Below are 12,754 nucleotides of genomic sequence, written 5' to 3'. Positions count from 1 at the left end.
GTGATATATTTTCAAATCCACAATTTTACCATATCGTTATGAATGTATATTATATTGAATGAAATACATTTATTTCAGTGATTCCCGATTAAATATATGAATTTGAATATTTGGAATCCGATATTTTCCTAATTGTCGAATTTATAATAAGCAGAATATTCATTATTTTCTGTACCTACCTGCTGAAATCCAAGGTTTGGCAACTTTTGCTCTCCTAGTGTCATCGGTTGTTTCACGTCGTTTGGCAGGCTTGAAGTTTGTTTTCTGAATTTCTGATATATTTAGGTATTTATTTCAATATATTTTGAGTTAATATGAAACGTTGATTCACTATGGGACATAAGAAGTGCGTTCTTTGTGGAGAAACTCGCGAATTGAGTGAAATATCGTATCACTGATATGCTTTCATCTCCGCGCGCTTCAAGTCAAATTTAATAGTTCATGTTGGGGACAAAATTTGCTTACTGAAAACGATACAAGCTCCCTCTATCTATGTTTATTACTCCGAGGTTAGATCGTACGATCTCTCGATTTTAAAGGCTGAAAACTTTTGTGCATTAGGTAACCATCACATCTGTCGTTAGAAAAAACGATAATTCTCTGATCGATCTTCTTCTATACGTCCATTAGGGTCCTCCGTGCGCCAAAACACGGCTGACAAATTGAAGAAAAATCGTACAGGTTACCTGTTTCCGATTGGGGGCATCGTAAATTTCGAGAAGGCTTTCAACGTTATCTTGCAGGCCTCGATCCTTCAGACGCATTAATTATTTCACTTACCTGAGCCCGGAGTGCTTTGCCTTGTTCAAGAGATAGCGGTCTTCCTCCTTATCTCCCTCTATACGTTCTGTGTAGATTTGCCGCGACGTTGGCGGCTTGTTGCCGCATCGTGGGATTCGTCCCTCGAAATCAGGATTTTTAGAGAATTCTGTGTTATACGCTCTATTAGTGTGACGTCACACAACGCCATTTATGGTTCTCCTGCCAGTGTTCGGAATCCAAACAAATAAATTGTCATTCAAATTAGTACGGTGTCGTTGAAGGAATTGGCTTGTTTTCATAAATAAGAGTATTTGAGGAACGATTTCAGTATTAATTGATAGACAGAAGGAACGAGGTTAATACCAGTAAGTTTGAATCCTGTATCATTCCCCAGATTTTGTATAAAGCCGTGTTTATTAGTTGAAATGATACCTAAAATCCCAAACATTGTTGTTAAAAATGTTTTCTTCTTCTTTATCAAATTTTATAGGCCCTTTTCTTGGTTTTACTTATCACTTTTCTGTACTTAAATTCATATAAAACTATGTACCATTTGTAGAACCTTCAGTGCCTGAAGATGAACCTAAAATAAGGTTGAAACTTCGCGGTAACAAAATGTAATTCCCAAATGGTTAATTACCAATTATTGGTAGTAAAAACATAGAAAGTAACTATAAAACTTGTTCTTGGTCCTTCCGTTCGAAAGTTATCTTGAATCTCGTCGACCGGAGGGACAGAAAATCGAATATTGGGACAAAACAATGTTTGATGAATGAGCATTCCAAAAATCTACCAAATCAAATTTTCGCATTTTTACTTTTTGAAAATGTAGAAAAGGAAAAATTAGAACAAAATTGCGTTATCGAATCAATCTTTGGATAAACTTGCGAGGCGCAAAGAACAAACCTAATCTCCCATAATAAACACACTGTAAAAGATGATTGATATTTCAGCCTTCAACACTGTTTGTTTTTCCCTTGTTGCCGGACAGATCCTATTAAACACAGTCTTCGCTCTTCAGATTCGACAATTACCAACGGTGACTTTCAAAATTCGAACAGGTTCTTCCATTTGATCCATCCGGCTTTTGGGCAGTTAGAACTCAGTCGATGAAATTTTCAATTTCGTGATTGAGTGTTTTTTCAATTTTATCGCTTAACTTTTACCCTGTGAAATTTATGGGTTGTCAATTTAGGAGGATCAACGCGGTATAACAACCGATCTTTGCACCAAATTTCAAGCTGACAGCTCATATATTAATGTACTAAAATGGCATCAATTTTATAGATTATTCGAAAATTCAGTTATATGTATGGCTATCTCAGGTGGAATGAAAATAAAGGTTATATGTAATATCTGTGAGTGGATTTTGAGACATGGAGGAAACTTAAAGGGAAATACTCTGGCGGAATCTTCCAGGGATCTCTTAAAAAGTTCCTTTGGAACTTTAACATCTGAAAAGAATCTGAATGTTAGTAAGAACATGCTACGCCTTCTCACTGGCCTCCTTATAGGAAGTTGCCGCCTGAGAAACCACCAAATAGACATTGGTTCCTCAGAAAATGGCTAGTACAGATTCTGTGGAGAGGAAGAAGAGACTCCTGATCTCTGATCATAGAATTGCCTTCGCAAACCAATGGAAAAGGGTTTTGGACTAGAAACTCGTGGAAGTGAGGATGTAAGCCATTCCAGATCCTTGACTAGCTTAGAACTCTGGAATTGGAAGGCTAGCTGTAGATGGTGCAGTGGGGAGAAGAGCTCTGATGGGGGCCACAACAGACCATAAGATCTCGGTCAATTAGGGATTCAGCAAACCAAGTGGCTTGCCATTTTAACCAACTACTTGACTTGAAAATCAAGCTCGTGAAAAATTACATACTTGAGCTTGATATGCACGCGTCGCACGGCATATATTTCTGCAATCTTGTGCTCGCTTAGACTAAATAAGGGGATTCCTCGAGCGCCGAGAAACTTAAGTATTCTCCAGTGTAACTTTATTAGTAGTTTTCTCATATTTCTATGGAATCTATTGGTAGATTTTGGGAGTTTCAGAATAGTAATTTATAATACAAGTGCAGAAGGCATTGATATTCTTCCACGAGTTCAAAATTCAAAAACGAAGTGGCGAGTTTTGGAATGAACGAGTGGTAGAATGAGCCTTCTGTACGAGTATTATACATTATATTTTCTAATTCATTGCATTTTCATTGAAATTAATGAAATATTTCCATAAATATATTTTAGTGATTTTTGCATTAAAAAATATTGGTTGGCAGAACTGATTCTTTAAGGCAAATTGATGAATTGACAGATAAAGCCGTGGCGGAAAGTTCGGAGTACCAACATAGAATAATAAAATATAACCATGAAAACTGTGCGTTTCTGATATATTCTCGCACGATTTTGTTCTATAAGATGTGGAAGAATGAACGGAATAACCACAGAATTAGAGAAATATCTTTCCAAACTTGATTTTTATCAACGCCAGCATCTTCAGCTCCTGTTGAAAGACAATTTTCCAGAGCTGCTCTTACAGTTACAAAAACCCGCAATAGGTTAGGCGATGAATCTATAAGATGCTTCATGTGTCTTAGATCCTGGATGGCAAATTATGAAATCAAACAAAGCCTGGAGGTTTCTCAGTACTGAGAAACTTCATTTTTTATTATTTTTTATTTTGTTATGATTTATAGTGATTCAATTTATGTTTCTATTTCAAAAAAGTTGATACTTTCGGTTCTTTTATACAATAAGTATAATAAATAATAGTGTTTTTTGCAAGGTTCCTTCTCATTTCATCATTTTTTCATTGATGTGACACTACACAATAAAACTGCTAAAAATCAAGTAGCTTGATATGATTAACCCTATTTTTGTCTCAAGACGTTAGATCCGTGCAAATCTCTTTACGTACCCTTCTCCTTTCTGGCATCATTGTTGTTTATCGCGTCGATCGCGCAGAAAACAATATCTGGCTTTATTTACGACGATCAATTTGTATTCACCGATCGAGTATAGTTGTTGCATCGCTTTGACTTATTGTCTTTCCCCGCACGTATCGCCGTTCGGATGATATGTGCATGTTGCGTGTGTCGCAACGGATTGGAAATGCAATTTGCATAAATTATCAATAATGTGTGTACGAACGAGCCAGAATTCCACAGGACGTTTCATCGTCAGTATTTGCATACTTAATGCTCTAGCTAGGTTTATTAGCGCGTTTCAGTGTCGAACTGTATGGGAGTTTCGAATGTGCGTTTGGCGGACATCGTACTGACCTCTGGCCAATTGTTGCACAACGAAAATTACGATGCATTTTAGTGCAGGGTGTCCCAGAATTAGTGGTTGGTAATTCAACAACGTTTTCTCAGATCAGAAACTTGGGGAGAGTTTAAATTATTTTTTTCGGCAACCGTCCGGGAAGTGCTCACTTTCCGGACGCTTTTTCTCTGAGAAAGTAGCATTTCCCGGCCTAGTCCGGAAAGTACGTACTTCCCGGATTAGGCCGGAAAAGAATCATAGAATCCATAGCAACCGAGATAACGGCTGACAGTTCATATGAAATTAGTTGTCAAAAATTTGCATGTTTTTTGATCGCAATCGCAATAAAATATGGAAAGCAGCAGCGATAGTGTTATTTTACATGGTTGCCGAAAAAATATTGTACGCAACACGCCCGAAAATGGTTTTTTTGGACTCACAGACTTCCAGGACTCGCTTACGCTCGTCCTGGAATTTTGTCTATTCGTCCAAAAAAACCCTATTTTCCGGACTTGTTACGTAAATTACTATTCTCTATTTTAGTATCGTAATGAGTTCATTATAGTACTAAAAGCAGTGTTGTAATGAACTCATTACTTGGTTGTTTATACTGACTTCCAATCCTATCAAATTTCAACGAACGTCAATAATTGTCGATATAATTTGGATATAATGAAATGATTTACAACATTATTCGCAATTTCTCTTAATTCTTTTGGTGTTAAATCGATTTCGTCAGACATAATTCACGAATTTAATGCGTAATTACAAATTATTTCAAAATTCGAAACGTACGATTTAAATTTAAATTCCGTAATCTGTCAATTTTCGTAACAGTCACACCAACTGCCAAGATACAATACAGAAGTCACTAAGATGTAAAGGGTGTTTTTTTTAGAGCTATAGAACTTCAAATTGTAATAAAACAACGATGGATTATTCGATCGACATGAATTTTATTTATCCGCAAGATAATCTTGTGGCATTACATTTTAAATATGATTTCTGGCATATGACCGCCACGGCTGGCTCGGATGTAGTCCAATCTGGACGTCCAATTTTCGATGACTTTTTCCAACATTTGTGGCCGTATATCGGCAATAACACGGCGAATGTTGTCTTCCAAATGGTCAAGGGTTTGTGGCTTATCCGCATAGACCAATGACTTTACATAGCCCCACAGAAAGTAGTCTAGCGGTGTTAAATCACAAGATATTGGAGGCCAATTCACAGGTCCAAAACGTGAAATTAGGCGGTCACCAAACGTGTCTTTCAATAAATCGATTGTGGCACGAGCTGTGTGACATGTTGGGCCGTCTTGTTGGAACCACAGCTCCTGGACATCATGGTTGTTCAATTCAGGAATGAAGAAATTAGTAATCATGGCTCTATACCGATCACCATTGACTGTAACGTTCTGGCCATCATCGTTTTTGAAGAAGTACGGACCAATGATTCCACCAGCCCATAAAGCGCACCAAACAGTCAGTTTTTCTGGATGTAACGGTGTTTCGACAAACACTTGAGGATTAGCTTCACTCCATGCGGCAGTTTTGTTTATTGAGGTAGCCATTCCACCAGAAGTGCGCTTCATCGTTAAACAAAATAAAATGGACGTAGTGCGCGATACGTATTCGGCACAGAACCATTATTTTCGAAATAAAATTGCACTATTTGGAAGCGTTGTTCAGGCGTGAGTCTATTCATGATGAATTGCCAAACTAAACTGAGAATAAATCACTTGACAGCTGTTAAATCGGTCGTCATCTTGAACAGTAATGCCAACTCAAAGTTATATACCTCGAAAAAAAACACCCGTTATTATCTCAATTTTTCATTGAATTTCGACAATATTTCAGAAAACTTGACTGAAATAGAGAAAATATCGTCTAATACTCGTTGCAGAAGGCAATCCCAACACTCATTGCTAATCTTCTCTGTATCGTTTCAATTTCATGATTTTGTCGTCGATTAACCGTTGAGTAACTTTTCTTAATTATTGGAATAGTCGCTGAAAAAAAATCACCGAAATACGGATCTGGCTTTGTGTGTGGCCGATCGGAGCGAGCCAAGAGAGACAAAAGGGCAGACGTATTTGCGGAGAAGTCCGCTCTCAAAATACTTCGACTACCATCATCGACAATAGGAATGTCCATTGTGTGGTCGCTAGTCGACTTCTTTTATTTGGCCGCTGTGCGCCTAGCCCACCTTAAAAAAGAAGTTAAAACAAAGAGGATGATAGAGTGGCCATGTTAACGTAATTCCCTGAATTCTAAATGGACCTCATGTGAAGTGATAAACGGCCACAATTAATGGATTCTAAAAGACTGCATCCACGACGAGATCTGTTTATATAGAGATATACAGGAGGCGCAATTCGTGAAAAATATTCATATCAGCCCACAAAGTGATTATCGAAAAGTTTTGATATTTTTACTTTTGAAGTTTTAGGAATAAAATTTCTGAACCTATAGGATTTTCTAATATGAGGCTTCATTTTGATATTGAAAAAAATTGAAATTGAAAAAAACGAGTATATTTTAAGAGAAATCAATGGATTTTTATTTCAATTATAAAGAGGAAGGCGTAGTTTTAACTTTTCAAAAGATGACAGCTGAACAGATAGCGGGCTATTCAAAATGAAACCCATAGAGTAATAAACATAGATAGAGGGGATATACCCAATTTTTACATGTCCCCAACATGGTTGATTTACGTTGTCGGATTGTTATTTATTTTCAAATCCACAATTTTACTATATCGTTATGAATGTATATTATATCGAATGAAATATTTTTATTTGAGTGATTTCCGAATAAATATGCAAATTTGAATATTTGGAATACGATATTTTTCCTAATTGTCGAATTTATAATTAGTAGAATATTTATTATTTTCTGTATCTACCTGCTGAAATCCAAGGTTTGGCAACTTTTGCTCTCCTAGTGTCATCGGTTGTTTCATGTCGTTTGGCGCGCTTGAAGTTTGTTTTCTGAATTTCTGATATATTTAGGTAATTATTTCAATATATTCTGAGTTAATATGAAGCGTTGATTCACTATGGGACATAAGAAGAGCGTTCTTTATGGAGAAACTTCCGAATTGAGTGAAATATCGTATCACTGATATGTTTTCATTTCCGCGCGCTTCATGTCAAACTTGATAGTTCATGTTGGGGACAAAATTCTCTTACTGAAAATTACATATGCTCCCTCTATCTATGTTTATTATTCTGAGATGAAACCTCTCATTGAAAAGCAATGTATTTTGAAAGTTTGGTTGTTTCCAAGTCTTATAGGAAAGTTAGAGAACCTCCCGTCTATAATAAATAGAGTCTTGAATCGCCATTTGCCATTGTTTTTGCAAATTTTAAAATCGAATAAATGTATATCGCTCTTAAAGGTGTAATTCATCAGGATGTCATTGAATAGGACAACATTTTTTATACTGTCAAAAAGCCTATTCTCGTGAATAAACTCTACTAGCCATGAAGTGTATATAAAAGTGTACAAGCCCATTATAATAACAAACCCATTCGAGATCGTTCAGAAGAACGAGACGAATCGTCGAGGCATTGTTTGAGCCTCTCAAGTTGCTACGTCGAGTAAATAGATACTACCGTCTCCCATACGTCTTTTTGTACAAAGTCGGAGCCTACTGCCTCACCACCTGGAGTGACTTTGTTTTACAACCGAAGCTTTTAACCGGTCTTGATAATTATGAAAGAGATTTGAATGGCCTCCTCGATCTTATCCCATACGAGACGATACTGCACAAAGTTACCTCGCGAGATTGTCGGGAATTCAATATTTGTTCGTATCATTTTTTTTACAGTTAGGTAGTTAGACGTTGAGATTTTGTTTTTTTGTTCGTTTGTATCCAGGAAAGAGGACATTTTGTAATATACCTTCGCAAGTACTTATAAATTGCATCAATTGTATTATGAAGGGTGTTTTTTAGAGCTATATAACTTTAAATTGCAATAAAACAACGATGGATTATTCGATTGACAGTAATTTTATTCATCCGCAAGATAATCTTGTGGCATTACATTTTAAATATGATTTCTGGCATATGACTGGCTCGGATGTAGTCCAATCTGGACGTCCAATTTTCGATTACTTTTTCCAACATTTGTGGCCGTATATCGGCAATAACACGGCGAATGTTGTCTTCCAAATGGTCAAGGGTTTGTGGCTTATCCGCATAGACCAATGACTTTACATAGCCCCACAGAAAGTAGTCTAGCGGTGTTAAATCACAAGATCTTGGAGGCCAATTCACAGGTCCAAAACGTGAAATTAGGCGGTCACCAAACCTGTCTTTCAATAAATCGATTGTGGCACGAGCTGTGTGACATGTTGCGCCGTCTTGTTGGAACCACAGCTCCTGGACATCATGGTTGTTCAATTCAGGAATGAAAAAGTTAGTAATAATAGCTCTATACCGATCACCATTGACTGTAACGTTCTGGCCATCATCGTTTTGGAAGAAGTACGGACCAATGATTCCACCAGCCCATAAAGCACACCAAACAGTCAGTCAGACTTACTCCTCTAGGAATAAGGAAGGTGGCAAACAATATAGATTGTCAGAAAATGTTGAATGTTTTATTCGCATTAAGAATAATTATTTTGCTATCTAGGCAGAAAAAGTAATACTTTGCAGATTGATAAGTGTCTGCAAAATTAATATTTGCTGTCAATCCTAGAAAACTCTTTTTCAATGGAAAAGTACCGCTTTCTTTCACTAGCTGGGCCCGGAACCTATTGAACCAAGTGCCCACATCCTTCCTCGAGCAACGGGCGACGTTCATATTTTTCGAGCAGCATCCTCTCTCCGTTGCCGTGCAGTTATCTTTAATTGGCTTCAAGAATTTCCTTCGTACGTACCTTCCGCATAATTTAGCGATAAATACGATGTCGTGTTCTCTTTTTTTTTTTCACGGCACACGCACCCGTCTTTGAAGGAAGAGAGATGGAACGAAAGAACGAAAAGGAAAAAAACGGTCATCCGTCCGGCCATCGAAGAAGTCTCGATCTGTAGCGCGCAGGTAACGGAGCGGTTGATTGGAACGGGAGCGGTTGATTGGAACGGGAGCGGTTGATTGGAACGGGAGCGATTGATGTTTCTTTTCTTATGCCTTGTTTTTGTGCGACTTTCGCTACTAACTGTAAACGGTCGCAGATCGCAGAACGCGAGGTGGCCGAGGAATTTTTAGGAAGAAGAGCTTTGGGTTCTATGGCGTGATCTATGTTCGACGTTTCGTTTCGTATTTTGGTTTGGGGTTTTCCATGGAGTAAAAAACATAGATAGAGGGAATATACGCAATTTTTACATGTCTCCAACATGGTTAGATTGTCGGATTGTGATATATTTTTAAATCCACAATTTTATTATATCATTATGAATGTATATTATATTGAATGAAATATAATATACATTCATAACGATATAGTAAGTAACGATATAGGAGGTATTGCCAGGAGCTGTGGTTCCAACAAGACGGCGCAACATTTCACACAGCTCGTGCCACAATCGATTTATTGAAAGACACGTTTGGTGACCGCCTAATTTCACGTTTTGGACCTGTGAATTGGCCTCCAAAATCTTGTTATTTAACACCGCTAGATTACTTTCTGTGGGGCTATGTAAAGTCATTGGTCTATGCGGATAAGCCACAAACCCTTGACCATTTGGAAGACAACATTCGCCGTGTTATTGCCGATATACGGCCACAAATGTTGGAAAAAGTCATCGAAAATTGGACGTCCAGATTGGACTACATCCGAGCCAGCCGTGGCGGTCATATGCCAGAAATCATATTTAAAATGTAAAGCCACAAGATTATCTTGCGGATAAATAAAATTCATGTCAATCGAATAATCCATCGTTGTTTTATTGCAATTTAAAGTTCTATAGCTCTAAAAAAACACCCTTTAAATGAATAGGGATATACGACATACGTTAAGGAATGACAGTTCATCATATTATTATTCTTCTATATTTTTGTTACTTCAACTCCACAATCTTCATCCTATGAACTACAAAACGGGCAAAATTTCAAGATAAAAACACGTTTTGAAGGTTGTCAAGCAGCAAAAACAAGTCCAACTTTTAATTTTGGATAATATGTTTCTTCCCGATACATCGCCTGAACTTTTATACTCTCTACAATACGAATTCCTAGACTTTCCTAGTACCAAATTCGACTCAGCATCTTCTACTAACTTCGGATAAAAATTATCTTCGATTCTCAACCATCTTAAAATAATCAATCGTACGAACTGTCAAATAAGTTTGCCGACAACAATCTGAAAGGATATTATCCCGATCTAAAGTTTATTCCCATCATATTCTCGAAGTTATGATGCAGTTATTACGAAAAATAGCGGATTCTGCACCTGAACAAGCTCATTTAAAATCATTTGTAACGTTACGCGTGCTTTAAAAATTCATTCATTCTGCCTTAGAACTTAAAAACCCGTTGAAAAAGATTTTAAACCGTCTGCAAAACTCTCTTCTCGTTTAGTTAAGTTCAAACTGTTCCAATTTGTTTGTTCATATCACTGGATGTTTTGGGAAGTTTACGTGGATTTTAAATTAAAAATTTCTGGGAAATTCCTTCTAGGTTTCTTGCGAATTCGTCTGCTTTGACACTGAAGTAAAAATGAGGCATTTCCCAGCTTCAGTCACCTCTTAAAGAGAAACACATTACTTTCCATATGAAAGCACCTACCTGATGAAAATCTGACCCAGGGCTGGACATTATCAGTCCTCACTATCGGCCTGTTGACTCTAACAGCATCTTCGGCGTCGCTGACGTCGGAACAAGACGCCCAACTAATCACCAGAGTTATCACAGTCACAAATTCGTAAACGGATCTAAGATCCATGTCTTCGGTTCTTGATGAACTATTACTACTACTAACACACTTGGACGTAATCAGATTGACATCTAAACCCGATGATGAGGTCAGGCCGGACTACGGTCATCAGCTCTGGACCGTATCGGGGTTTAAGCGATCTCGAACTCACGTACGTACGTGTGGCGCCACTTGAAGGGACTGAGCGCACAATACACACTGTTCTGAGCACGACGATCGCTTTGAGACTGAAAGAAACAGCTTGCGGTCTGTCGGACAGACGAGCTTGGCAACTTTCGAATGGGACTGGCGCTTGCTCGGCCTCATACCACCTTAATTCTGCTTAGGCCCGGTTCGCACGTCTCAACAAGGGTTTTTCCAATTACAGATTCACTTCCAAATAGCCCGCTATCAATTTTGAAGCTGATATCTTTAAACAGTTGACGAGTAACAGGCCAATTGAAAAGTCCACGATCTACCATAGTGAAACCCATTTTTTTTTGCATAATTTGATTTTATTATTCGACTTAGTTGCCTTCGAGGGTGTTACAGCGATTATAGCGATCTTCCAACTTTTCGAAACCATTTTTGAAGTACGATTTGTCTCTCGCTTCAAAATAGGTCTCAGTTTCGGCGATTACTTCTTCATTGGCGCTGAATTCCTTTCCAGCGAGCATTTTTTTGAGGTCTGAGAATAGGAAAAAGTCGCTGATGACCAGATCTTGTGAATACGGTGGATGCAGAAGCAATTCGAAGCCCAATTTAGCCATTGTTTTCATTGATTTGTGACATGGCGCATTGTCTTGATGAAACAGCACCTTTTTTTCTTCAAATGGGACCGTTTTTTATCGATTTCATCGGTTAAACGATCCAATAACGCTATGTATAATAATCGCTGTTGATGGTCTGGCCCTTTTGGAGGTAATCAATGAATATTATACCTTAAGCATCCCAGAATACTGATGCCATACCCTTGCCAGCTGACTGTTATGTTTTCCTCGCTTTGGATTTGGTTCATCGTGTGCAGTTCACTCAACTTACTATCGATTAGACTCCGGAGTGAAATTATGGAGCCATATTTCATCCATTGTCACATATCGACGCAAAAATTCAGGTTTATTACACTTAAACAGCTTCAAACACTGCTCAAAATCATTAACACGTTGTTGCTTTTGATCGATTGTGAGCTCGCGCGGCACCCATTTTGCACACAGCTTTCTCATGCAGAAATATTCGTGAATGATATAATGTATACGTTCAGATGATATCTTCAAAATGTCTGCTACTGCTAACTCGATCAACTCCACTTTATGGCCATTCGAAATTATTTTGTGAACTTACTTCACTTGACAGCATCTTTTGGGCGTCCACTGCGTTCACCGTCTTCGGTGCTCATTTCACCACGTTTAAACTTAGCATACCAATTAATGATGGTTGATTTTCCTGGTGCAGACCCTGGACACTCTTCATCAAGCCAAGATTTTGCTACAACTGTATTTTTTCCCTTCAAAAAGCAATATTTTATCAGAAAACGAAATAATTTTTTTTCCATCCTTTTTCAAATAACAAAAGTAGCTACACTCACACAAACTAATGGTCAGACTACTGTCAAATTTTGACGTATCGTAGCGAAGAAATAAACATAAAAACTAAGATTGAATCAATTCTTAGTTTTGATATTTATTTCCTCGATCTGCGACAAAAATTTATAAAGATTCGATTAAATTAAAAAAAAAGACTACAAGATACACTGCTTACTTACTATATTTTCATGATAATTTGAATTTTTCTAGATTACGAGAGAATTGTTTGAAATCTGTAGCAGATAAGGCAAAACAAGAAGAAAACAAAAAATCTAGTACCTA

General features: G+C 37.6%; 1 protein-coding gene across 2 annotated transcripts in view; it reads right to left on the bottom strand.

Moving 5' to 3' along the window:
* The window catches only part of LOC123681227 (BMP and activin membrane-bound inhibitor homolog), a 40,958-nt gene that overhangs the window by 25,392 nt on the left and 2,812 nt on the right, over window positions 1–12,754 (bottom strand). The window contains exon 1 of one of the 2 annotated variants that reach the window (XM_045619490.1): window positions 10,763–11,197. The exons of the other annotated variant lie outside the window; for it this stretch is intronic. Within the exon in view, the coding sequence (XP_045475446.1) occupies window positions 10,763–10,919 (157 nt within the window). The 5' untranslated portion in view covers window positions 10,920–11,197. Of the gene's footprint in view, window positions 1–10,762; window positions 11,198–12,754 lie in introns of those variants that run through there. 2 annotated transcript variants of the gene reach the window in all.

The sequence above is a fragment of the Harmonia axyridis genome, chromosome 5 (assembly GCF_914767665.1).
Source record: "Harmonia axyridis chromosome 5, icHarAxyr1.1, whole genome shotgun sequence".
Classification (NCBI taxonomy): Eukaryota; Metazoa; Arthropoda; class Insecta; order Coleoptera; family Coccinellidae; genus Harmonia; species Harmonia axyridis.
The sequence above is the reverse complement of the archived record's forward strand: the minus strand, read 5'-3'. Positions and strand labels throughout refer to the sequence as shown.